The sequence below is a fragment of the Musa acuminata genome, chromosome BXJ2-1, assembly GCF_036884655.1.
Source record: "Musa acuminata AAA Group cultivar baxijiao chromosome BXJ2-1, Cavendish_Baxijiao_AAA, whole genome shotgun sequence".
Lineage (NCBI taxonomy): Eukaryota > Viridiplantae > Streptophyta > Magnoliopsida > Zingiberales > Musaceae > Musa > Musa acuminata.
This window is the reverse complement of record NC_088338.1, coordinates 261436-288068: the sequence shown is the minus strand read 5'-3', so window position 1 is coordinate 288068 and position 26633 is coordinate 261436. Positions and strand designations below refer to the sequence as shown.

Sequence of the window (26633 nt, the reverse complement as noted above, 5' to 3'; positions counted from 1 at the left end):
TTTAAACAGAACGATCTAAAAAATACCAGCTTTTCCATATTTGTGATAAGATATAACGAGACAAGGAAAAGTGCAAGTGATAGGATAAACTGTGAAGACAAGTCTCTTTCATCTTGATATACAGTCCAGCTATTTAATTTCTTAAGCTATTTACCTACTATGGAGATTAAGTTTAGTCTTTTTGATGCTGTATTAGGATTACTTGATCAATGAAATTAACCATTGGCCAATTAGATCTAAAGGCATGTGGCCGTGGTTATCCAGGTTCTTTATTTTGAGTTTGTTTCACACAGTTTCTTGCCATGGTGTTCCCTTTCTACATCTCTCATCCTCCACTGCTTTCAATATATCTACCTTTATTATAACTACCTTACCGGATTTGGGACTTCCATATAGAATTGAAAGACTTACAGATAACCATAAGATTGTGACAGACTATTTAACACTATGACTGCACAAGCTATCAGTAGTCCCAAATATGACATCAATGACAAACTTCCGAAAAGATTTGGTAGAAATATAAAATCCCAACAACATTTAAAATATTAAATCATCAGCCACTATGCAACCCTATGAGGTCAAATACGGCTGTTTATACCACCACATAGATATTCACATACTGCTATTGTTATCAAACACTGTATGTGATATGGTCCAAAGATCAAATGTATATTTGACCACAAAAAAATTTTCAGAACCTTGGTTAAGTGACTCTTAAGCTAACTAATAAGAAAATGAACAATTATTTATTCTTTCCTATCTTACTAATACTCTTTCGTAGACTTAAAAAGGCCTCAAACTTATTGATTCTGAATTATTCTGAACTAACTAAAATTAACTCAAAAATGAAAAACTATGATAGGGAACAAATCTGAACCCGAGATTTGTCAACCAGGCCTCAACTAAGATCTAATCTAACCTTAATGACCCAAAAAAACCTAGATCCAAACAAGAGGGTGTGCCAGGACTTGGTAAAAAGATGGACAAGGATGAAAAAATTAAGGATGTTTGTAATAAAAATACTTGCCCCTCATAATAAAGTGAGGACCGCAAATTGGAACTTGACAATAAGTGAATGAGAAAAGAGAGTTTATTTTTGTGCTGCAAGTTCAGTCTCATAAGCTTTATAATGAAGAGTCACAAGAGTAAAAGTGTAAAATCATGATTTAAAATAACGCTCCAACTGATAAGTCTCAGTCAATCAAACACCAGTAATGGAATCATAAGTTCAGTGCCATTTGGTGTACGATCTTTTACTGTTCTTTCCTCAGCGATATTGGATGGTACACGTTGATATACTGGCATATGCAAAATCATGTTCACCACATGATAAAAAGTAATGTAACATAGGCACAATTTAAGCACAATGCTGATTGATCAATAGTAACTCCAAGAAGAAGACAGACGATTTACATAAAATGTATTACCTGCTGCCAGCAGGAGAAAAGCAGAGAATGAACAACTCTTCCAGTGCATCCTTGAGAACTTGAAAACTGGGTGAACGAGATACAACACAAATGCATTTATCAGCAAAGGAATTTGCTGGTATCTGATATGCTTCAATAATATCTTCACAAACTGGGTCACGAAATGCAATGCACGCTACATAAATTTTTGACCCATCTCCCTCTGCAGATAAAATTTTATATCAACACATACCAAAAGAATAATAAAAATGTCCTCATACAATTTTAGAAAAAAAAACACCAGGCAGATGGAGGAAAACTGCAATAGCAAGAATCACATAATAAACGATCCTAAGCAATGCGTCTAACAAGTTCAAACAACTTGTACACCTTGTGCAAACAATTCTGAGGATACAAGTCAAATTCCAAATAGTGACATTATTTGCTAAAGATGGCCTTTCTGATGAACGATTGCTAAATTTACCACAAATTTTATGGACTTCAAATAATGTCATAATAGCAACTATTAGTTACTATATAGAGGATATCAAAGAAAATAAAAATTTATCTGGTTGATTAGGATTTGAAAAGTATTCAACTACATAGAGCAATTCTCCTCCTTTTGGGCTTGGGACCGAAGATAAATAAGGTTTAACAAGAAGAAAGCAAACAATTTCTTATTTTGTCTCCCAATTTTCTTTTCAAATATTGCTTTGTCCTACAGGATATATGCACTTGATCATGAAGTATTACCAACCTAACATATAAACTCAGATTTCGGCAACATCATCAATGATTTTTGCCTAGAGTCTCGTGGGATTGGAAGTTCAACCCCAACCAAAAAATCCTACAGGCTATTAGTTAATAAACATGTTATACAACCACAATTATGGGATTTTTTATCATTGAGCAACTGATTCAGAATACTCGATGAAACTAGCAGATCACATAGCTACCAAGATCATTTGCAACTGAGAAACTGACAACTGTTTCATAAGTTGCCGCATAATTTGAGGTAGTTTGGCAACATCTAGTACAATCTTATATTAGTTTCCAAGAGTGCTAAAGAAAATTAAAAAAGAAAGTTGAACGAAAGGAAAGGGACAATCATAGCTTCAATGAAAATTCTAAATAAATTGGAAGGAGATGAGCCTTGAATATAATTGAAAATTTCATTCACATAAGATTGATCTTGATTTAATACCACAAAAAGATGAAAATCTATCAATCAGACACATCATCGAAAAGAATATTGTTCCCAGAATCAAATATGAAATTTATCTTCTTCAGAGAAAGAAAGAAATAGATGATAAATACTTTGATGTGATGTAATCTTTCCTCAGTTCTCAATTTTCCTTTTTTTTTATTGTACTTGGAGCCTACAAAAAGAGGGGAAAGATTGTAATTGATATATGGAATAAATCAATGAATGAAGAATGAGTTATTTTCACACATCATATGTAAGTGGTGTAAAGCCACATTTCTAATACCCAACGGTGAGAATCTTATCCATCCATGTGTGGGACGTGCAGAGATGTGAAACAATTATCCACAGGAGTTTCTTCTTGAGATAGACTGAGTTTGATAGTTATCATCTTTTTTATTATTTTTTCCTATCATTATATTTTTCTTCCTCTCTCGTTCCTTTCTTCTTTTCTTACAAATAAATAAATATTTTCTTTGTTTGCCACAAATCTGTCGTATATGAGATTTGACATCAGAGCTATTTAACCTACATCAGCGTGATACCCTAGCCTAAAAGACCACTTTCTCTTGTTAGTTTCATTGAAATAATTCCATATTTGAAATAGTCCGATTGAAAATTCTAAAATTACATATATTTTAAAAGGTACTAATGCTTATTTCTAGGTACATAAATAGTGGAGATCAAAAAAATATTGTTCTTAAGGCTGTCAAATTAATTCATGTTCATGAATAATTGAAACCCAAGCTCTTGACTCGAGCTTGCCTCTTCTTCACAATCACATTGATCCAAACTCAAAAAAAATTGTTTTTTGTTCCCATAACAAGTTTAACCCATGGATCTTGGTTCAATCGTATTTCCCTCAATAAAGGCTTGAATTTAAAAAATATAATGTGATAATTATATTTGTTTACCACAAATTGTAAATGCAGATCTAATAGACATATAATTTTCTCCTACTAGCTATCAGACTTTGATATAAAGGTCAAGATTTCATCATAGCTTCTATAATTAATTTAAGTTAAAATATACAAAAAAATATTTGTAACGTTATATATTTTGTCACTTCAATCAAATTTGTGAATATAATAAATATATAATTTTCTACTACAAGCTTATAGATTATGATGTAAACGTCGAATATTCATCATAGCTTATGTAAGAAACTCTTATTCTCATTTGCATTGTTATACTCTTCCATTATTCTCTAAGATCCCATTATAAACCCCCGTCGTTTGCCAGTATTCATCGTCATTGTTTTCTCAAACGACCTTCCTTTAGGTCCTCTTCCAGCCAACTCTAGATAGGGGTATAAAAATAGCTAGGTGTACATGAATAACGCAAACTAGACTATCAAGCTCAAGATGACCACAAATAGCTCCAGGGTCATTTTGCCAAACACAAACAAGGATCATTGCACTCATTGTGATTTCTCTACTCCCTTAATTGCCCATACATAATGGCTAAAAAAGCCATATAATACCTTGAGTTCATGTGTTATAAGGTCAACAACAAATTAAATGATAAATCTACATATAACAATGCCTATCAGAAAGTAAGAATAAGATAGATGAGAATGACAAAATGGATGGATGTGTTTCTGATGTAACATCAAATGAAACCGTGAGAAATTATCAAATGCTTAAAAAAGTTAAAGATAACACCATCTTAGAACAAAATAGGGCAAAATTGTCTAAGAAAATTTTGACATGTCCAAATGAACATATAAGCGCACTTAAGACAGGTGACTATTTAGATTAGAGGTACCAAACTAGAAAAAGACACCCAGAGAAAACTTGGTTAGAAATAATAAGAACAATGAATATGTGACCTAAATGGCAAGAAATGAACCAAGTAGCCAACCACAAATATTCCAGACAAAATCTTATTGTTGCTTCTGAGTTGCTCAATGTCAGGACAACTCAGAAGAGCAGCGTCAATGTTGAATGACACTAATTTTCAAGTAATGCAGTTAGATCAAGTTTTCACAAGAACAGGGTTGTAGCTTCTGAGTTGCTCAACATCTATGGTTTTTTATGTTACGGACATCAAAATAAAAGCTGAAAAAATAATCCTGGTAAACCATTTGAAATTAAACAGAAGATCATCAATACCTGTTAGAACAATCGGATAACTACGAGGGTATGTTGTTACATCATCCGAGTTAAACCCCGAAGAATAGAATTCCACCCCTGCAGGTAGAACGCACTGCAATAGTAGCATTCACCATCAGAATAAAGGAAATAATTGTCTTCTAGTAAGTCTTTATCTAGTATACCTTGTTCAGAGTTCAGAAAATGTTGATGTGCTTTCTCAATTATCAAGAAATGTGTCGAACACAAGTATATTCCAACTAAGCATCCGAAAACAACCAACCAAGTGAATAACTCGAATTAAGCAAAAAGGTTGTGTTCGGTAAGATTGACATTTACGGATCTAGGCCTTGTTTGAACTTACATATGTTCCTTTCCCATTTTAGATGAGGACAACAAAATAGGCCCACTTACAACTCAACTTGGGTAGGTTTAAAAGATTAAAAGAAGAGAACCTGAATCAAAAGAAAATGACTAGCAGAGAGATGGGGAAAGAGAGAAGGAGATGAAACATACGGTAGGGAGCTGCGGGGGCGGGGGAGGGTAGAGGGAATGGTTGGAAGGAGGGTACTGGTCAAGGAGGGAGGGCATGTACATGACCTCCATCCCCTGGAACCCCTTGTTCCCCTCCAGGGTCCGGATCTCCGGCCCGATCCCGCACACCACGAAGTACTCGAAGATCCTCGACGACGCCGAAGCCATCGGATCCAACCGCAAAGGAGAGAGGAGGGGCAAGAAGAAGAATCGATCCCTGATCTCTCCAACCTCTCACCCTCCCGGACCCGCCGTCCTCGATCCACGACCGGATCTCAACGCCGAGCGTTTCCTGATCGCTTGATCCACCGGCTCCTCCTCGTTCGCCTCGATTCTCCGATGGATCTCGATGTGGAGCAGTTCTTCGTCGCGACTTCAAAGGGAGGACGGAACGAGGGCGACGGCTTCGTCTCCCGAGCGGGATTTTTGTTGCCGCGTTCAACGGCTCGCTCGAAGTGGCGGAGAGAAGGTGGGCAGGTCGGTTGTCGGAGTATTATTAGCGGGGATGATAATGGATCGGATTTTCTTATCTATCCTAATCCATTAATCCGACAAAGTGAATATATATATATATATATATATATGATAATAGATTGGATTTTCTTGTTCGAAGGTGTCGAATCCTATAAAATTATTAGGAGCATTTTTAAGAAATGTATATACCTATACTAGTTGGGGATCATAGGATTTAGATGATATTTAAGTGCATGATTCAATGTACTTAACAAAGTCTTTTGTTTAATGGATATTCTGAATCATTATTTTTCAAAAGCCCTTCTGTAATAGATTTTCTGATTTATTATTCCTTTGATCAACATTAATTATGAAGGAATTATACATTTATCTCAAACCCAATCATATTTGTATTGCGTTAGATCGAAGTTATGAGAACACTTATTTGTTCGATCTTATCATTGTAGTCTAGCTGATAATCTTGTGTTAATCATATAATATCAAAACATCGATGTATATAACATTAAGATGTCGATCATATGATGTTGAAATATTGATCGTAACTCCACTAACATATCATACTCATGTAATATGTTACATGAGTATATTCTAGTTTTTCATTATACATAGTTATCATTTATATTATATAAAAAGAACGATGGATGAGCACTTGTATACATACACTTAGGTTGCCATACTCGAAGTATTTTGTATGATATTTTAGCCAACTGTATTTTTTATACTAACCCTCATCTCGATACATACCATGTATGACAAAAAAATATAAATATGTTATTCATTTGTCTTTCTTCACTAATAAGCCAATTATTTTTCCCTTCCTATTGTAATCAAATTTTCAATTTAGTCATAGTATTTTTTTGCTAATGAAATATAAGAAATAACTATTCAATATTCCAAGTAGGATGATATCATTTTTATTAGTAAATTAAATAAATATTAAATATTAAATATATATATATATATATATATATATATATATGGCTCACTTGGGGATTCCTCTTTTTCATTCCTCACCAAGTTAAGCGAGAGAAATAAAAAGTTGTATACTAAGAAGAGGTATGCACTCATCTTTCTTGAAAAATAAAAAATTTTCTTTTATTCCTTTCCTTTAAATGATTGAAATTTTATTTTTGGATTAAAATATATTAAAATTATTGATACCATATGGATTTTTCAAATTTTTATCTTGAACACATGATATGTGATTTTTATTAGATTTATATAATACTTAATTAAGAATATTATTTTCTCTTTATTTAGTTTATTTTTTAATATATTACTATTTATTATATTTTAATGATTTATTACTAATAAATAGATGCTTGATTATAATTTTATAATATCGTGAATCGAAATTGAGGGAATTGATTAGGATTTAGGTTGAAATCAGTAGGCCATAACCCATAAGCTAGGCCCAACCGTAAGTCAAGTTACAACCCATGGCCCAGGCTCAACCAGCAGGTCAAGCCTTAACCCGTAGACTAGCTCAACCCAGCTCAACATGGGCAATCATGTGTAGTGCACATGACCAATCCATGGGTTATAGGCTAACCCAGCCCGATGTGGTGCATGTACAGTCATGTGTGATACACATAAGTTGGCCCGACTTAGCTTAGTATTATGTAGTCTAGTCCATTGCTCTTATTTTATTTGATTTAGGCTTAAATATTGATTCAACCATACTAGATTTGATTAATTGATTCAGGGTGATTCCGAATTCGTTTAACTTATTCAAATTAAAGATCAAAATTATACTAGCATATGGTGATTTCAAACCAGTTAAATAAGGATTAGAAATCGATTCAGTTAGGTTTTGGTTAAATTAAGTTTAATTAGATTGGTTAAATTATGGTTCAAGTCAATTAAGGACTAATTAATATCATATGACAATAATGATGTTTGAAATAAATTTTTTAATATACTATTTCATCCTGATATATCATGACTAGTATGAGATGATATTGTTTTCCTACCAAAAGTATCAATGACAATTCTCTTCGAGAATTAGCAGTCCATTACACGTGGTAGTTAGATGATTTTTTTATCCGTTGTTAAGAGGAATATGTTCACACTTTAGTAGGTGAGGGGAATTATTTCATTCATTGTTGAGAGTGCGATATAAGTTTATCTCTATTTATTATTGAAAGAACACAAACTCATCTCATAGGATAAAACCTTTTCATTATTGAGAGAATACTCTTTTGAGTATTTAATATATGTTAGTAAGATGATTGATTTTTAGTCATGTATTCATTTTATAATTGACTTATAGGGGTTCATACTTAATGTTGCTGAATTTTTTTTGTTTTTGATTTTGAAAGTAGCCTCCAATAGTACTATACTATATTCCAATGAAGAGCAAATATTCCTTTATCGCTAGACAGAATCAATTAAATTTATTTTTGAATTAACATCACTATATAATAAATATATACAAGTTATGTAAGAAAATGATGTTTATTTATTTGGCTTTGGATGTATTTGTGGAAAGATTATTATGATCCTATAAAAAAAATTCATGATACTATATTTTTTTATAGTATCATATTTAACCTAGTATTTGGGCATAATAAAGAGACTCGAGTAGAAAAAGGTTACTAGTGGAGTTAGAGGACTCGTCATGATTTTGAATAACCATTGGGCTATATCTCATATGCACTATACTAACATTTGATTTGAGCTATACTAAGTCTTTGACGAGGGCATCATACTTTTGAGTGATCAAATTATAATACTCTAATTAATCCTATATCGAAAGTGAATAAGATTAAGATTAACTTATAAATATTTGATAAATATATTACTATCAATTTTATTTTATCTATTTTCATCAGCAATCTAGTTTAAATGAACTTGATAAAGTCATGAGGCCCGAGTTGTAACATGTAAGCTCCTCTTTCATCGATTCTTGGCATCACATATCATCATCTCTCGCATCCCACCCTCTTTTTTTTCAACAAATCTCCTGAATTTATACATGTGCTAAAAAAAAACATAAAAGATCGTCTTTATTCACAATTATAATCAAATTTCATCTTCATCCCTTATCATTTGTAAAAAAGAAAAAAGCATCATTATCAGGTGATGACCAAAAATATCATCGGTTCACACCATAATCTTGATTAGAAACATGCAGGAAATAAATGTCTGATAAGATACATCACAATATTGTTTCACAATTTTTCCTTCCCGAAGAGTGAAGGACCTAAATGACGAGTTATTGTACGCTTTACTAGTTAAGAGTGAACAGTTATTAAGTCCCTTTAATCCAAATGATAATAATAATTGTGTATAAGATTATGTTTTACAAGATAATAGATCAATTATTTCATTAGATTATATTATGATAAATGATATTAGAATCGAATTAGCATGATTATGAGTTATGAGATGAGTTTTGAGTCTTGATGAGCACATTGAACCTTAACCTGGAATGATTTAACTACCCCTACACATGGAAGGATAACCATGGTTTATATGTTGCCTTGTAATTCCATGGGTTTGCACTACGGATATAATACTTTTATATGATATGATCATTCACTTTTTCAATGGCATGCACATGTTTTTTTGTTCTAAGCAACATCTATAATTTATTTTGTTGTAGATAGGGTTTTAGTTGACTCGAAGTTCGCATAGACTCTTTTATATATATATATATATAGGAAAAATATTATTAACATTCTGATCAGCATAATGTGGCCCTATTCTATATGAACGAGATCATCCAAAGTAGAAAGCATCTCCTTGCAAAGATTGAAATTGAGAGAGCCTTTTAGAGCTTATCTCTCTGATACTCAAATTAGTTTCGAGATGTACTTCTCATCCTTTTTTTTTTTCTCCTAATTTAGAGCTAAGGGTATACTTTTATGCTGACCTCGAGGAGAAAGAATATACCATAAAGATTCTATAGGGGAAATAATTCGTAACCAACTTAAGCTACCTCTTTGATTTTCAAAAATATTTTTACGAATATTTCATAATGGAGACAATTCGTAACTGATCCGAGTTACCTCTTAGACTCTTACGAATATTTCGCAGGGGAGGTAACACGATAATTGACCCAAGCTATTTTTTTAATATCTATCAACGACATGTGGGCATGAGTTGTTTGGGCATTTTTTTTCCAGAGGTCTTATGTGTTTCATAGCAATATCTTATGCATGTAAGAAACCTTGGTTTAGGAGAAGTGCTATGATGGAGATCCCTCGATGAGGAGAGGAGCATGCTCATGTTGTTCTTGCCTCTTTATCTTTCGAGTGATGAGTCATTATTTTAATTTCCTATAATTATGTAAACTTACCAGTAACTATCAACATGCATCATTATTCTCATATATCACAGACGGAGAAGCAAAAAAAGAATGATCTCACTATTAACCATGCACGAGACAAAGCAACTCAGAATGCCAAAACAACGCCTTACATGAATTATTCGACAGTCAGATCACAGATGCAGAGAAAGTTACAATCAACGATATCAGGTCGAGAAAAGACACTACGAAACAGCGACGACGAAATTGAGATTGGAGTAAAACTATTAAAAGAAGAAAGACCAATTGTATTTTTCAGTAAGAAGTTAAGTGAAGCATACCAAAAGTGGTCTACTTATGAACAAGAGTTGTAAGATGTGATACAAGTTTTATGAAATTAAAAATGTTACTTGATTACGCGTGAGTTTGTAATATATTTAGACCTTGAAGCCTTCCATTTCAAGAACCATAATAAGATGCATATAAGATGGGCTTCCTACCTAAAGCAATTTATCTAAGTAATCAAACACAAGTTTAGTACTTCCAATCGTGTTACTGATACTTTGAGTAGAGTAACAACTTTACTAGTTTCTCCAAGTAATAAAGTTATAAGGTTTGAATACTTGAAGGATCTGTTCGCTGAAAATAAGGATTTCGTTTGAGAGAAGAATTTGATAAGACAACTTATAGATGATTTTCATATCCACGATGGTTACTTATTCAAAGATAACAAGTTATATATTTCGAGGAAAGATTATTCGAGATTTACATAGAGAATGATTCAACAAACATTTTGAGTGAGATAAAACAATAGCAAGTGTTGAGGAGAGATACTTTTGGCCACAATTAAAAAGGGATGTAGGTAATTTTGTAAGAAAATATTTGACTTCTCAAACTGCAAAAGGCTAATCACAAAACACTAGTTTATATATGCCATTACTAATTCTAGAAGGCATTTAGGAGGATTTTATATTGGAATTACTGAGAACTTAGAAGGGAATTAATTTTATGTTTGTGATGTGGATCAATTATCCAAGATGGCTAATTTCATATCATGTTGTAAGCTATTCTTACAAGAATTTGTGTACCAAAATCAATCATTTCTGATAGAGATTCTAAATTCCTATCTCATTTTTTGTTGGCATTGTAGAAAATATTTAACGCAAGTTTGGAGTTTAGTAGCATAGCTCATGCACAAATTGATGATTAGATGGAGGTAACTGATATAACTTTGGGAAACTCGATTCGTTACATTTGTGATGATAAACCAAGATAATGCGATTTCATACTCACAAAAATTGAATTTGCTTATAACAATGCAATTCATAATTTTATAGAAGTGTCATCATTTTTTATTGTTTATACAAAAGTGTCAAAGTATATTCTAGATTTAGTTTGCCTACCAAAAATTTCTGGAATGAGTGTAGCAAGCTAACAATATAACTAAACAAAAACAATCAATCTAAACTAAAGTGAAGAAGAAGTTTGAAGCTATTAATACAAGTACAAGGAAGCGATTGATGAGCACCGGAGAAATATGATCCCTATAATGTCTTAAAGAAAATAGAGATTTTCTACGGTCACAACAAATTCAAGCTGAAGAAATATGATCCCTATAATGTCTTAAAGAAAATTAATTATAATGCTTATATGATTGATTTATTAGATCATTAGGAGATCTCAAAGATCTTTATTATTGTATAGTTGTATTATTACTTTTCAAATGAGAATTTATTATATCAGATATAAACTCGAGGACGAGTTTTTCTCAAATGGAGTGGATTAATATAGAACAAGAAAAATAAGACTTTTAAAAAAATTGATAAAATTAATTTTAAGAAAAATACTAAATAAATTTGATCAAGGAACCTATTAAGATCTCATAATAATCTATAAATAATAATATATAAATAGATATTGAGACCCATTCACACTGATATAATGCAAAAATTATTTTTCAAAAAATATAAAATTACCTACTTATTACTTTTATTTTTTTATTTTTAAAGTATCTTATATAGTTAGTTAATTAATTTTAAAAATAAAAAAAATTAATATAAATAAAAAGTCTCTAAAAGCTTATGAGATCATTAAAAAAAAGTATAGTAAAAATCTTCTCTAATATAAAAAGTTAATTTCCTCTTTACATTTTATAAGATTATTTTGCTAAAATATTTTTTAATAATATTTTTTTATTTTGTCATGAGCCATGTTCTCTCTAACGAATGTGTCGTGAGGGAGCAACCACGTATCTAACCTACTATAAGAGATAAATATTTTCCCATTAAATAAAATTTAATATAGATGAGATGAACATGTCCTCTCTGTCTCCTACGTATCTGACCTACGACAAGAGATAAAATATTTCCCTGTCAAATCAAATTTAATGTAGACGAGACGAGCCACGCCCTCCCCACCTTGTCTGTTGTTTTCCTTTCTTATAATTGTGTAAGCTTATTTGTCTGTATGTTTGATCAAAATGAAGAGGTTAAGCATTCGTTAGGTCTCGGTAATCTTCTTCATATACATCGGTGTTGGAGAAACAAAGCACAAGCCGAAGCACCAATGAACACCAAACCCCTGCCTTGCGTGAATTATTTAGCAGCCGGATAACACTCACACGGAAGGTTATACCAGCGACATCAGGTGCAGAGAAGATACTACGAACAATCTCCTCTGTTATTCCAGCAAATCCATGCATCACGCATGCAGCGGCGGCACGAAAGCTGCGGGGAGCGGCCGTCGGAGGCGCTACTGCTCCGGGTTGCATCGCTCACCGCAGTAGTCGTTGATGATGTCGTAGCAGCGGCATTTGGGCGGGTACGACTTTGTGCAGATGCAGGTCTTGCAGTTGGGGTCGCAACCTCCGATCAACTGGTCGGTGCACCGGCACTGCGGCGGGATCGACTTCGTGCACAAGCAACTGTCGCAGCACGCCCATGGCTTCTCTCCCCCTACTTCCTCTCCGATTCCTGCACACACACACACGCGCGCGTACATATAGAGATATAGATCAGCCGGTACACCACGAGAAACATTGAGAGATCTGCTTCAAGTACCTTGGCTTGGCAGTAAGATATCAGGGTCCTCTCGGGCAGCGGAGAGGCTGACAAGAAACACCAAGGCCAGGAAGGCCACAACAAGGCCAGCGCTCCTCATCTTCCACACCAAGAACTTGGTGGCTAGTAACGGAGGATTAGAGATGAAGCCTGGGATGAGTGATTTGGTCAGCCATCAAGCTTCTTTATGGAGAAGAACCAGCCACAGCTTTCGGGAGAAGGGCATGAACGTGTTAAACGTGGTGACAGTGACGCGGGTGGGTGATCTCTTTCATGGCATCTAAATATCTATTTATCCTCTTTCTCTTCGTCGGAGGAACTCTTTAATATCCCCACCCTGACCTACTCTCTGGCCATTGTTGAGTTTCTTCTTACTTTATCGGGGCGGTCTAATACAAAAAGTCAGCTTTTGTGGCTGTAGATATCAGTGCAAAAGATTCTCTCTTCTTAACTGTCGGCCTCACGAGTCTTGTCGGCGTCGTGACTCGTGAGATCTTTTTGCTCATAGACTTGTCACGAGCACCAACATGTCCGCGTCTTGAAGATGTAGTCAAAGTTGCCTGCTGTGCCGATTCTCTTTGAGTCACAGAGTAGGTTAGATCGTCTCGATCGATTGGATTTTAACGTGTTACATGCGGCTCTTGTTCCTTCACAGCAGATACTCAAAATACCACATCGCTGAGAGGGAATGTAGTGCGTTCTTGGCAGCAGGGAGGCTATCAGTAACCATTGAACATCAAGACGGCCACAACAGGACGAGTCGAGTCCCTCCTGCTAGACTTTAAGAACTCTACTGTCACTGTGGATTTGAAAGTCGATGAGGATGAGGATGAGTGTCCTGCAAACTTGGGGTGTGAGCAGGAGGAGACATCGAAGGAGGGGTGGATTCGTGGAGCCTTCACAACATCACATGGAGGTGTCGGATGGATCATGAATGCGCGGTGCTGAGCTCGATGGCGGCGGCGTTCTTCGTTTGGGGAGAGAGAACAATCAATGCCACTTCGGCTATATATATTTTACCATTCCATCTATACTATAAAATATTTATTTAATTAATTTATTATAAAAAAACACTTATGATAGAGATCCATTACTATTTATTAAAATTATTCTTTTTTTATTTTTATCACTAATTTGAGTGTTAAAAAAATCATATTGAAAAATCTGTTTGATTTTAATTTTTATATAAGTCGGGCTTAAAATAAGCATTTGAGTATCTCTCAACCTTAGTATTGAAGTTTTTTCCGATATCACATAAGATATTTTATGTATTTGAATTGAATTGGACTTATCCGGATATTATCGTATAATACTAGAAATATGTCTAATATAAGAAATTATAGTGTCAAAGACTCCATAGAATTTTAGTATTTTTATTCAATCTATCCATAACATAACTGATAGGGCACAATTTGGTAACACATCCTTTGGCAATAGTTCGTAGCCACAATAGCATCGACGTGGAGCTTTAAAGCTGATGTAACGAACCACGTCAGCATGACGCCTCGGACTCAGACGATCATCCTCTCACGTCGTACAAGATGCACCGCACAATACAGAGTTGCTCTCGAAAAGTTTGGGATGGTAGCATTGGGTACGAAGCTACTTCGAAAAGCTCGGGACAATATCGCAAGGTGTTGATCCGTGCAAGCCAACCGACGTCTGCACGGAAGATATGGGCCGACCAATTAAGGGGTTGATAGTCATTAACGAACTAGGTACGACCGACTCCCTGGGTATAGGTATAAAAATCCACCATCTGATTAGCATCGGAGGAGGACTTTTCACACATTCAACTCACTCTCATTCCACTCAAGGCTAACTTAAACTTCGAAGAGATCAAGTTGAGAAATCTTCCTCTCAATCTCGATCTGTGTGAATAGGCTAACGATAAAGTAGCATGACATAAGACTCATAGCTCAACCTAACCCGATGCATATTTTAATTATCCGAGTTTGTACATGGCCAATCTTACATAATGGGATCGGATCAAGATGTGCTGACTCTCCGATTACGACATAAAAGTTGATTAGCAATAATCATATTATGCATACGCTTTGTATTTTATCTTGAATTGCTGGTTCTAAAGGAGCACCTCCGGTCCACCACGATCGTTCCTTGTCCGTCATTCAGATCATATCCCCAACCTGCAAAACCAGAAAAAGATGCTTTTATCCGACATTTGTTCACGCTGCTCCGCCATGATCGCGTGGAGCTTCCTTGGATTTAATGGTCTCAGGTCGAAGACGACAAGAGTTTGTCGACAGTGTTCCATCTGAGAACGTGACCTACTTCGTCGGAGTTGGCATTTGGATAAGGACGACGCTGCAGACTCGAGAGTTTGAACATTAGAAAATAGTTCTCGGGAATCCCGCATGACTTTGGAAACGGCAACACTGATCTGAATTCTTTTTATGCAGTTCTTCTTGATGTCTGAATTGATTGAACAGTGCAGAGGTTAAACAATTTTGTAAATATATTTTTTTAATATAATGCAAGAGGATAAAGCAAACACATGGAAATATTAAGAGAGAAGAGAGAGAAATATAGTTGGGGTTTGTTCTTTCATTATGACACTACAATAAGAAGGCTTACTGTCAAATAATTTCTCTTCACATATTTTTGATCCCCCACAACTTTAGACTGTTAAATAATTTATCTTTATAATTGATTACATGGATATTTATAGTATTTAGATTAATTTAATTTAAAATTTAATATGATAAAATTTTTTTAAATGTTTACTCGTAATCTTATATAAAGACTAAGGTTAGATGAGGTTCTGCTTCACTTGACGCTCAAATCAATAATTAATAAGAATAAAATAATTTTAATAAATAATTATTAATCTTAATTATTTTTTACAGTAGATTAATTTTCGAATATTTTATAAAATATTTTTTTATCATTATCATTTGTACTTTACGATAAATTAAATTATTAAAATCTTTCTCAACTAAAATTATCATTATGATAAACAAGTAAATGATACTTCAATGAGACTAACAATCTTCATATGTCTTAAATAGTGCACGACACACATATTTCATCTTTGAATTTGAGTTAGACGGAAGCTAATCAGCTGATCGAAATAACCTAAATTAACTTATTTGGATTCTTGTTTTCTCATAGCACAGAGAATTGGGGGAGAATATTTTCCCAGACAAGCATGAATATTATAAGTCTGTCACACTAAAAATCAAAGTAGAAGCTTTCTTGTCTTTAGGACTCGAAGTGCACTGTATATTTTGTCTAGTGGCGGCCAGCCGATGGCGTCCTTCTCCACCACGTTTGACGCATGCATGCCCTTTTCTCCAAATGCTGTGAGAGGTTCTCTATAAAATGGCCTGATGCCTGGCCAAATCCCTCATCTCCGATCCTCCATTACTAGCTTACAGCTGAGTGCGAAGTGGTCGGTGTAGAAGATGAGGAGCGGCGGCCTTGTGGTGACCTTCCTGGCCTTGGTGTTTCTTGTCAGCCTCTCCACTGCCCGTGTAGACCCTCACCTCCTCCTCCTCCTCCCCAGCCAAGGTACGTACTTGGAGCCGATCTCTCAGTGTACTGGTCGATCTACGTCTCTATATATATGTGTGCAGGAAACGGAGAGGGATTAGCGGGAGAGAAGCCATGGGCGTGCTGCGACATGTGCCTCTGTACGAGGTCGTTCCCGCCGCAGTGCCGGTGCACCGACGAGTTGATCGGAGGCTGCCACCCCAACTGCAAGAACTGCCACTGCACCAGGTCGTTCCCGCCCAAATGCTACTGCCGCGACATCATCTACGAGGACTGCGGCGACCGCTGCCACCCGTAGCAGTATATGGCTCTTGCGCCGCCCTCGCCGCCGCTGCTTGCCGATGCATGGATTTGCTGGAATAAGAGCGGAAACTGTTTGTAGTATCTTCTCTCAGCCTGATATCGCTGGTCATGACCATCGCTGTAAGCGTTATCTGGCTGCTGAATCATCCTCGCAAGCCAGTGGTTTGGTGTTCTTAAGTGCTTTGGCTCGTTCTTGGTTGCAGCAGATTCGTTTCTCTCTCCTTCGACGATGCGTGAAGATAACCAAATAAGCTTTCAAAATCATATGAAAGGAAAATATAATATCAGAAAATATTTATATTTTAGAGCAATAAGAGTTCTATGAGAGCACTATTTCTCACTTTCAATATATATATATACACACACACAAGAATTTTTTAGAAAATATTTATATTTTAGATACCCTTCTTTTATGTTTTTTTTAAATAATATATTTAATTTTAAAATATCCAAAATATTCATTAAAAGTTTTTTCATCAAATTTTTTCGTTAGATTTTTTATCATTTTTCAAATGGTATAATATTTTTTTCATTTGACTTGTTTATAATTTTTTTAATAACGTTTATAATATTTTATTAATATATTAAATATTATTGAAAAAATTATAAAATAATATATTATCGTGCATATGTCATTTCTCATATATTATTATAATATTTTTTTGGCGTTTTTTAGTCCATTCAGATTATTTTTTAGTGTTTTTAAATAAATTATACAGCATTATAACATATTAAAACATTATAATGAGCAAAAAAAATTTGAGGGACGGTTTGAATTTTTTTAATTAGAAATATTATTAAAAATGAGAGATATGAAATACCTAAAATATAAATTTTTTTTAAAGTCACTATATATATATATATATATATATATATATATATAAATACTTAGGATAGAATTCCTCAATATAATTTTGATCGGATCAAACTTAAATTTTGGATCTATACCCGACCCGATAACGTGTGATTCCACAAGCTCATCGAATTAGTATCGCAGCCACAAGGACGACCAAAATAAAATCAAAATTTACCTGAACCACTTGATTCGACACGATGATGGGCCCCTGGAGAACAACAAGGCACGAGGCAGGTAGCTGGAAAGGTCGATGTGTGGGTGCGCGAATTAATTCTCGTTTATTTCGTGGCTCCTCTCTGCAAAACCCTAAGCCCCTTTTTCGTTCCGCCCAAAGGATCCTCTCGATTGAAAGGTCTACTACGCTTCTCTGAAGCCCGAATCGATCTCTCTTCCTTGCCGCCGTCTACTCCTCGACGAATGCATCCCTAATTAGCGCTTGGTTTTGCGTCTTTTCGCTCTTTGGTGAGTCTTCGGTCGGTTCCAAACACTAAAAATGTCGCCCTTTTCTTCAGCTATTCATCTCCAATGAAAAATTCCTCTGGGTTTTGCTGTCATATTGCTTAAATTTCCTCCGTGTTAATGAAAAATAATCATCTTTGTTTTTATTTTTGCTATCTTTTCTGCTTTTGAGGTATTGCTGTCTTTATTCAGTTCAGACACGAAAAATGTCGCCTTTTCTTTAGCTCTTCGGCTCGCGGCAAAAAAATTCTATTGTACTTATTTTTGAGTGTTTATCCCCATTGTTTGCAGAAATATTGTTTAGAAACCCGTTCAGCTGATGAAAGAAACCATCTCCTGTACCTGTTTTCTGTCCGTCAATCCGATTTTTTCTTGGTCATTCTGTTCTTGAATGGTAGAGGGAGGCGAATGGAGATAAAGTACTCGATTGATGACCTCCCGGTTCAGGATCCTCCAACAGAGGAGTTCACCGCTTCGGACCTCACGTGGACCAAGTACGGAAGCTCTGAGCACCACGTCGATGATGTAGCTCTTGTTCCTTATGACCGGGTTGATGCCTTTATCGGTGGTGAATGCTCGAACCCAGAGCATCCCACTCGATTCCACATCGAGAGGGGAAGGAAGAGAGAGAGGGGTAGCCTGAAGGAATGTAAAAGTGATGAATACCTCCTATATAGGCTGTGAGTTCTCAAATTTTCTTTTCTTTGTTACCCTGCTTCGTTTAAGTTCTGTTCTTTCTTGCTTCATTTTTTGTTTGCTAATTCTTTATTTTTTTTCTGCTACCTATTTGTCTGAAGATATTGGTGTTCATTTGGTCCGGAGAATTATGGAGAGGGGGGAAGCATATTACCTAGCCGAAGATATAGGCTCAACACAAGAAATCGTGCTGCTCGGCCGCAATCCATGCGTGGCTGCACGTGCCATTTTGCCATCAAGCGCTTATATGCACGACCATCGATTGCTCTTATCATATATCACGAAAGGCGCCATGTCAACAAGTCGGGTTTTATATGCCATGGTCCGCTTGATCGTGATGCAATCGGCCCAGGTGCCAAGAAAGTCCCATACATTTGCAGTGAAATCCAGCAACAGACCATGTCCCTGATTTATCTTGGCATTCCCGAAGAAAATGTTTTGCAAACACATATTGAAGGTGTTCAACGTTATTGTGATCCAAACACGAGCGTGAATAGCCTTGCTTCTCAGTACGTCCAGAAGCTTGGGATGATTATTAAAAGGTCCACACATGAGTTGGATCTGGATGACCAAGCCAGCATTCGCATGTGGGTTGAGAAAAATAAGAAATCCGTGTTCTTCTACCAGGATTCTTCAGAGACTGATCCTTTTATTTTAGGGATCCAAACAGAGTGGCAGTTGCAGCAGATGATCCGGTTCTGTCATCAAAGCATTCTAGCATGTGACTCATCTTTCGGCATAAGCAAGCTGAAGGTATTTAAATGATAATTCTTGGTTGAATATTTGTGCGATGATGCATACGTTTGCTTGAATTGCCAATCAACTCAATGCATTTGTTGATATTTTGGCAGCTCATGTCAATTTATTCCAGATTGATTGGATTAGTTCAACTGCATTAAGATTTGGACATCACTTATACATGGTGTATATAATCACATTTGTATTTTTTTTTTTGGCTGGCTAAGCATGTTACTTATGCTGTGAAACTCTTTTTCCTTGCAGTATCCACTGTACACGCTCCTTGCTTTTGACTCTAGGCATCATGCTTTGCCTGTTGCTTGGGTTATAACCCGAACCATCACTAAGCAGGATGTTTCTAAATGGATGAAAGCTCTTGTAGATAGGATTCGTGCTGTTGACTCGGTTTGGAATATCTATGGGTTCATTATCGATGATCCAGCGCTAGAAATTGACCCTATCAGGCAAGTTGGTGGTTATTTATTATTTCTTAATTTCAGCTTTACTTCAATAGAGTGTTCTCACTAGAACAGTCAGTTTTCTACAGGGAGATATTTTGCTGTCCTATCCTCTTCTCACTCTGGCGTATTCGTAGATCATGGCTTAAAAATGTGATCAAGAAGTGTGGTCACATTGAAGTTCAGCGAGAAATATACAAACGATTGGGCAAGATAATGTACAGTATATGGACTAAAGAAGATCCTATGGATGCTATGGAAGAATTATTTCAGGATTTTATTGACCAGACTGCCTTCATTCAGTATTTTAAGGCATTTTGGGTTCCAAAAATTGGTAAGGGGATATCTATGCCATCAACTTTTCGTGCCTTTTTGTGTATGTGTTCATATACATGTCTTCTTTTATGCTTATATTATGTCTACATAACTTATTGTGCTCATGTTAGAGATGTGGCTTGGAACCATCAAGAGTCTTCCACTTGCAAGCCAGGAGTCATGTGGTGCTATCGAAGGATACCATGTGAAGCTCAAGCTCAAAGTTTACGACGACTCCCATCTTGGTGCACTCCAACGAGTGGATTGGTTGGTTCATAAGCTGACAACCGAACTTCATTCCGGTTACTGGCTTGATCTATATGCAGATGAAAGCGGGTCTTTCCCATCAGTAAAAGAGGAATACATTTTATCCACTTCATGGCACAGGGCTTTGCAGATTCCAGACGATGCTGTTACTTTCGACGATAAAGAGCATCTCTTTGCTAACGTTCTAAGCCAGAAGGATGGCGGCCAAGAACGGATGGTGTGGAACCCAGGGTCAGAGTTTGCTCTCTGTGATTGTTCATGGTCAATGCAGGGGAACCTTTGCAAACATATTATAAAGGTTAATCTTTTCTGCCAACATAAAAAGGAGTTTCTGCCTTCCTTGTCGTACTTATCATTTCAAGAGGTCCTGCTCGATCTTTGGAGAAAACCAATGGACGACTCTCTATCGCTTGATCTGTCCATGGCATGGGTTGCACAAATGCAGGACAATATTCAAAGACTAGTGGAACTCATTACTTCTGGTGATATCGCCAAAGTGACCAACAAATTGCCATTGAAATGGATTGGTAGAAGAGAGAGGACATCAGTTGGTAAACCCACTGGTAGTAGTACTCTTTCTCTTCGTCGCACTAACAAAGGAGGTGTCCAAAAAAAAGCTGCCACTAGGAGGAAGAACCGAAAGCGTAAGAGACTCTCCAGAATCAAAAGTTACTCATAAATTCTATGTTTCACGATGAGGATTGTTGATAAATTAGCAAGCCATGTAGAAAGTTCTCCATGATCTTTTGGGTAAAATTTAGATGCTTCATCGCCGACGATTGTGCTTAAGAGCACATGTTCTTCTTGTTTCAACACAAGATCTTTTGATTCATGGGTATATCTACGATAAAATTTCTCAAGATCTCCTCGGTTGAAGTGTTCATTTTTGCCTGCATCATGCAATTAACAGATTGTGATGTTTCTTTCATCCAGTATTCAGATGTTCTGCTATTCAGGTTTGTCATGATCATCCGAAAATATGTTTGTTTCTGATTGCTTCTCATTTATTGCTTGGCGGGCTTTTCGGTGACGGGCTTGGACTCGGGCATGGATCACATATCTAGTTGGAGGAGCTAAGATAGGTAAGAAATGAGAAGCTAGTTCAATTCCAGTGGGAGCCTAAATTTGCTGGGCCAATTCGAAGAACATATCCACAAATATGATGAACTGGTTAGAGGAGTTCAGTGATAGAAGATGGACTGAGCTTGCCAGAGAGAAGCAGTACTAAAGTGGAGGTGAGATTGCTACCAAAAGCAAATATGTTACAAAGGTGAAGACTTTTATGGATTCAGCCCGGAGAGCAGATCAGAGTTCGCTCCAGATTACGTGAGGTGCTCGTTTCGTTTTGGGTCCTCCTACATAGATGGATGATTGGAGTTGATTTGATTCAATTTATCGATCTGAAACATGTTGGGAGTTCTTCAAGATAGAATATGCCGAATGAATGAATAATGTTGTCCGAAAGAGACGAATCATTCATGTTATCTTGTATCCCTTGTGCTGCTTCAATTTGAAAGTAAGAGATACTTGTGTCTCATATATCACTTCTAATAAAAACTTTTGTTCGATTAACTTTATTCTTTAATGCGGGGGATGAGCATTTTTGTCTTTAAAATGAAAGGGACAAAGGATATGGGATATATATATATATATATATATATATATATATATATATATATATATATATATCCCAAGTCAAAAGCTACTAGATGAGCTTTACCTATACATGGTAGTGATAGAGTAGCTAGCTTGGTGTTAATTCAAGACAAAGGTTCAATGATCAATATATTATAATAGTCTCCATGCTACCCATAAATAGAAAAGTTGTAAAATCCACAAAGGTGTTAAGTACTTTCGAAGCCTTATATGGTAGAAAACTCCTCAAATGTTTCGTTTGGGATATTGGGTAAGGATACTAATTATATTGGTAGATTTTGACTTAGAGTTTACACATTCTATTCAAGTAGAGCCTCACGAAATAAAATTATGGATTTTACATATTGATGGGTCAACTACTTATCCTATAAGCTTTGATGAATGCACCTTTGAATATGCTCTTAAGTTTGAATTTAAAGTCAGAAATAATGAAGTTAGAATATGAAGCTCTCCTCATGAGATTTCACCTCTCCTCTTATTCGGTAATAAATTAAGTTAATAGAAAATGATAAAGAGAAGTTGACATTGACAAATACAAATGTGGTTGATAGGTTGATCATTTTGGTGACCCATCAACCATGTCTTGTTAGTAAGTGAAAGTTGGATCTAAGGATACGCAAACTCAACTAGTCACACATGGTTGAACATTTAACCATCCGACCCTACCGAAGGTCTAATTGGATGACGTGGGTCATAAGAGTGGCGAACATTATGCTATGCCCTCATTTAACATGTCACATCTTCTCTTAATGTTTAACGATCTCGGATGTAATAGTTCCTAGATTACCTATAAAGAGGATCTTAAGGTATGCATTTGAGGGATTCATTTGCTTAATCTCACTAATTAGTTTGACTAATCCGACTAGTCTTGTAATGTTAACTTTAGGAATTGACTTAATCGATGGAGGGACCATTGTCGAGAATACCTTCGACTTAGTCTTATAAGGTCAACACATCAGGAAATCGCAAATGAAACCTCAGAAAGTCTTAAAACGAGTCATGGTTAGATCTGACTCAACTCCCCAACTTGGATAATCAAAATATAATTTAATAAATAATAAATTAACTTAATAAAAAATATAAAGCTTAAGATAGTTCCAATACAAAAGAATAATTAAACATCTTTCAAGATTAAATATATTCAAAATACCTCAAAATAAAAACGTCAAGACACATGCATTCTCCAAATTGGCATTGGGGTCATACCCGACTTGACTTTTATTATAATAATTAGTCTTAGGTAAGTGATCTCTTTTCCTCCGTAGGAGCATCTAAATCAATCTTGGATTCACACTAGTAATAATGGTCATAAGTGATCATAAATATGTTTTTTGAATAAAAAATTTAACTCAAGTATTTGTTTCTTCTTAGGTCTTCTTTAAAATCACCTAATAAGTTAAAAGCTAATTATGAAGGGACAAAGTAAGAAGGCTAATCTATTATAATAGTCTTATATTGAAGGATGTCGAGCAATTCTTCTTAGAAATAGAAAAGTTAGTTTATGCCCTTATACTTATTACAAAGAAGCTAGGATCCTCCTCCTAAGCTCACACCATCATGATCATGACAAACTAGCCACTTTGTTAAGTACTTTCTAAGCTCGGAATCACATTTCGAATCTTCTTTGTGGATCATGCTAGAAAAGAAATAAGCTAAGTCTTTGAGACTTACCATAAAGTAAGCCAACAATAAGGAACAACGAGGGGGAGAAATTGAGCCTTCGACATTACTCGACAAAGGTAGCCAAGTAGCGCTAGGAGTTTGACGCCATATAGGTACGAGTGATTTTTCGAACACAAGATAACACCAAAAAAAGGAATAGGAGGGAGGGTTTGAGCTTTGCTTCCCATGCATCAAAGGAGATACAGAAAAAAATAATGTGACTCATAGGGTCGAGTGTCAGCTAAGGAGTTATCAGCTCAAACTTAGAATGGATATTGAATGCTTCCTTGATATGCACCATGTTAGCATTGGAGATCCAAGAGTCCAACTCATATGACCTTATCATATCCTATGAGGCCCCACTACCTAAGGGCTTACCTCCGAAGAAGTAGCCTCCTTTGCTGCGATGACTTTGACCCCTTCATTGGAGGGAAAAGTAATGAAAATTGATGCTAATGGTGGTCATGAGATCGAAGAACCACTCGACCACAGTCGAATATTGGAGATGTGAAAGAAGACATTTGATAGTTGATTTTCAAAAGGGCGGGTTGTCCAAAGGTTTGAAGGCTTTGAGGGTTTACAAGTTTAGGAAAAAGCTTGAAGGTGTGAAAGAAGCTAAGGCTCATAAGGCTATTTATAGTGCTCAAGCGACCCTTCACCTAACTATCCAACTAGCCAGCATTTTAGCTATAAGGACATAGCACTATACCATTGGCCAGGTGCGATCGAAATTGTCACGATCTTTGAAATTTCTGATAGTGCATGTAACCCTTACGTGGACTCTCCTACAAGCACCACGTATGTGATGTGATAATTAAAACAATGACTATTTAGATTTGTCAGGCAGCCTAAATGATGTACCCATCAGAAATCAAGGCATAATTATTGCACATGAGCATACATTTCGTAATCCTATGAGGAGAGAGATAACACGCTCACCAAGGTTTCATACACCCACTTCAAATCTTAAGCCAACTAGCCAAATGATCGAGGGAGGGGCCACCCAACCCAATGGTCAACTGTTTGAGCGCCATTACTCAACACAATTAGCCGACCGCTTGACCATGTGTCCTACGCACAACTTGTTGATCGTTTGACCATTCATCGCACACCCGACTGACCAATTACTCAACTATGCATCCCATGATTGATTAGTCGATTGACCATTCGATGATGCATAGCCAACGAGCCAAGTGTGTGTTTTGATAATGCATAACCTATGGTTAAGTATGTATTTTGACAACACAAGTACTATAGTCCAAGTGTGAATTTTGATCATGCATGACTTATGGGCCAAGTGTGCATTTCGACAACACACTACCTATGGGCCAAATGTATATTTCAATGATACACAACTTATGAGCCAAGTGTGCATTTCAATGACTCATAACATATAAGCCAAATGTGTATTTTGAGTACGCACCATCCCCGGGTAGCCACATGCTACAGTGACATCCGACTCAAACACGCTTCTCTCATAATCTACTACGCACCATTATCCAACTAAATATCTCCAAAACCAATAGCCCAACATTCAAGTAAATAGCCAAGATCGATGTGCTCTGAAGATTGACAACTCTATAACCCAACAACTCCAGAGTAAAGGGCTAGTGATAAGAAGAAGTTGACATGACAAACACATAAGCCTGAACATGGTTGATAGGTTGCTCATCCTAGTGATCTGTTAGTCACATATTGTTGATAAGTGATAACCAGATCCGAAGACATGTAGACTCAACCGATAGCATGTGATCGAACGCTCGTCCATATGACCCCACAAATAATTTGATGATGTGGGTTATAAGAGTGATGAATGTTATACCATGACCTAAGCTAAAACGTCGTATGTCTCCTTTTAATACTTGACAATTTTAGATGTAATAATTCTTAAATTACTTATAAAAAGGATCTCAATCTACATATTTTGTGAGATTCACGTGTTGGATCTCACTGACTAGTCGGATTGGTTCGATTAGTCTTTTGAATGTTAACTTGAGGAATTGGCTTGATCCTTGAAGGAGTCTTGTCGAGAATGCCCACGACTTAATCTTATAGGATCGACACATCGATAAATCGCATGTGAAATCTCATATAATCTTGAAACTAATCTTGATCGGATCCAACTCACCTTCCTAATTCAAACAATCAAAATCTTATTTAATAAATATTAAATTAAATTAATGAAAAATATAAGACTCGAGATGTGTGAATAATTAAGCATATTTCAGAATTTAAGATATTCTAAACACAACCAAATGCATTCTCCAAATTGGCATTTGGGGTCATTCCCAACTCCAAAGACAACATGATATGATCCTGGAGACATTAGCAACACCAAGTGTAAATACCTCAGAAACTCTAAATCTACCATTTGACTCCATGGCCAAAAGTTTCCTCAGTTTTTAGCAAAAATTCTCGAGAAGTCGATTAAATTGAATTCAGACGGATCCTCTGACCATGATTTTACACAGAGAGAGAGAGAGAGAGAGAGAGAGAGAGATGGTTTATTTTTTCTTCCTAACAATGATTATTATTCCTACTTAGGAGATGTTGTTTGATGATTTTGTCATCATACAGGTATTTTTGGGATGAGAATAGTTATGAATCGGCTAACGAATGATACCATATTTGACGGGATTGACTGCTTTTGGTATGAGAATTTTCCTGGCAATCTTAATTTTTTTTGTT

The 26633-nt window shown here is 35.8% G+C and overlaps 3 protein-coding genes and 1 non-coding gene across 7 annotated transcripts in view; 2 read left to right on the top strand and 2 right to left on the bottom strand.

Annotated features, from left to right (window-relative positions):
- The window catches only part of LOC103971285 (DENN domain and WD repeat-containing protein SCD1), a 35279-nt gene extending 29562 nt beyond the window's left edge, over positions 1 to 5717 (bottom strand). For 2 of the 3 annotated variants that reach the window (XM_018829365.2, XM_065091852.1), the window contains exons 1-3: positions 5220 to 5717; positions 4725 to 4818; positions 1428 to 1629 (exon numbers count right to left, since the gene is read on the bottom strand). In XM_018829365.2, coding sequence (XP_018684910.2) covers positions 1428 to 1629; positions 4725 to 4818; positions 5220 to 5405 — 482 coding nt within the window. In that variant the 5' untranslated portion in view covers positions 5406 to 5717. The remainder of the gene's footprint in view (positions 1 to 1427; positions 1630 to 4724; positions 4819 to 5219) is intronic. The other variant, XM_009385308.3, reaches the window with a different exon arrangement.
- A 6997-nt stretch (positions 5718 to 12714) lies between these two features.
- Positions 12715 to 13122, bottom strand: LOC135597892 (Bowman-Birk type proteinase inhibitor-like). Its single transcript, XM_065091392.1, has 2 exons — positions 13023 to 13122; positions 12715 to 12935 (listed from the first exon to the last, which is right to left on the bottom strand). Exons 1-2 carry the CDS (start codon positions 13120 to 13122, stop codon positions 12715 to 12717), a joined length of 321 nt encoding a protein of 106 aa, XP_064947464.1.
- A 3185-nt stretch (positions 13123 to 16307) lies between these two features.
- LOC103971106 (uncharacterized) lies at positions 16308 to 17040 on the top strand. The gene is made up of 2 exons (XR_010481461.1): positions 16308 to 16553; positions 16619 to 17040. It is a non-coding gene; the product is annotated as an uncharacterized LOC103971106 (transcript).
- A 958-nt stretch (positions 17041 to 17998) lies between these two features.
- On the top strand, positions 17999 to 22199 carry LOC135598292 (uncharacterized). Of its 2 annotated transcripts, none has more exons than XM_065091850.1 (6): positions 17999 to 18156; positions 18445 to 18833; positions 18951 to 19602; positions 19852 to 20051; positions 20135 to 20379; positions 20492 to 22199. In XM_065091850.1, exons 2-6 carry the CDS (start codon positions 18562 to 18564, stop codon positions 21304 to 21306), a joined length of 2184 nt encoding a protein of 727 aa, XP_064947922.1. In that variant the 5' UTR covers positions 17999 to 18156; positions 18445 to 18561; the 3' UTR covers positions 21307 to 22199. The 2 variants fall into 2 exon arrangements, with proteins under 2 accessions (XP_064947922.1, XP_064947923.1); XM_065091851.1 differs by having other exon boundaries at positions 19852 to 20055; positions 20139 to 20379.
- Positions 22200 to 26633: the final 4434 nt, after the last annotated feature.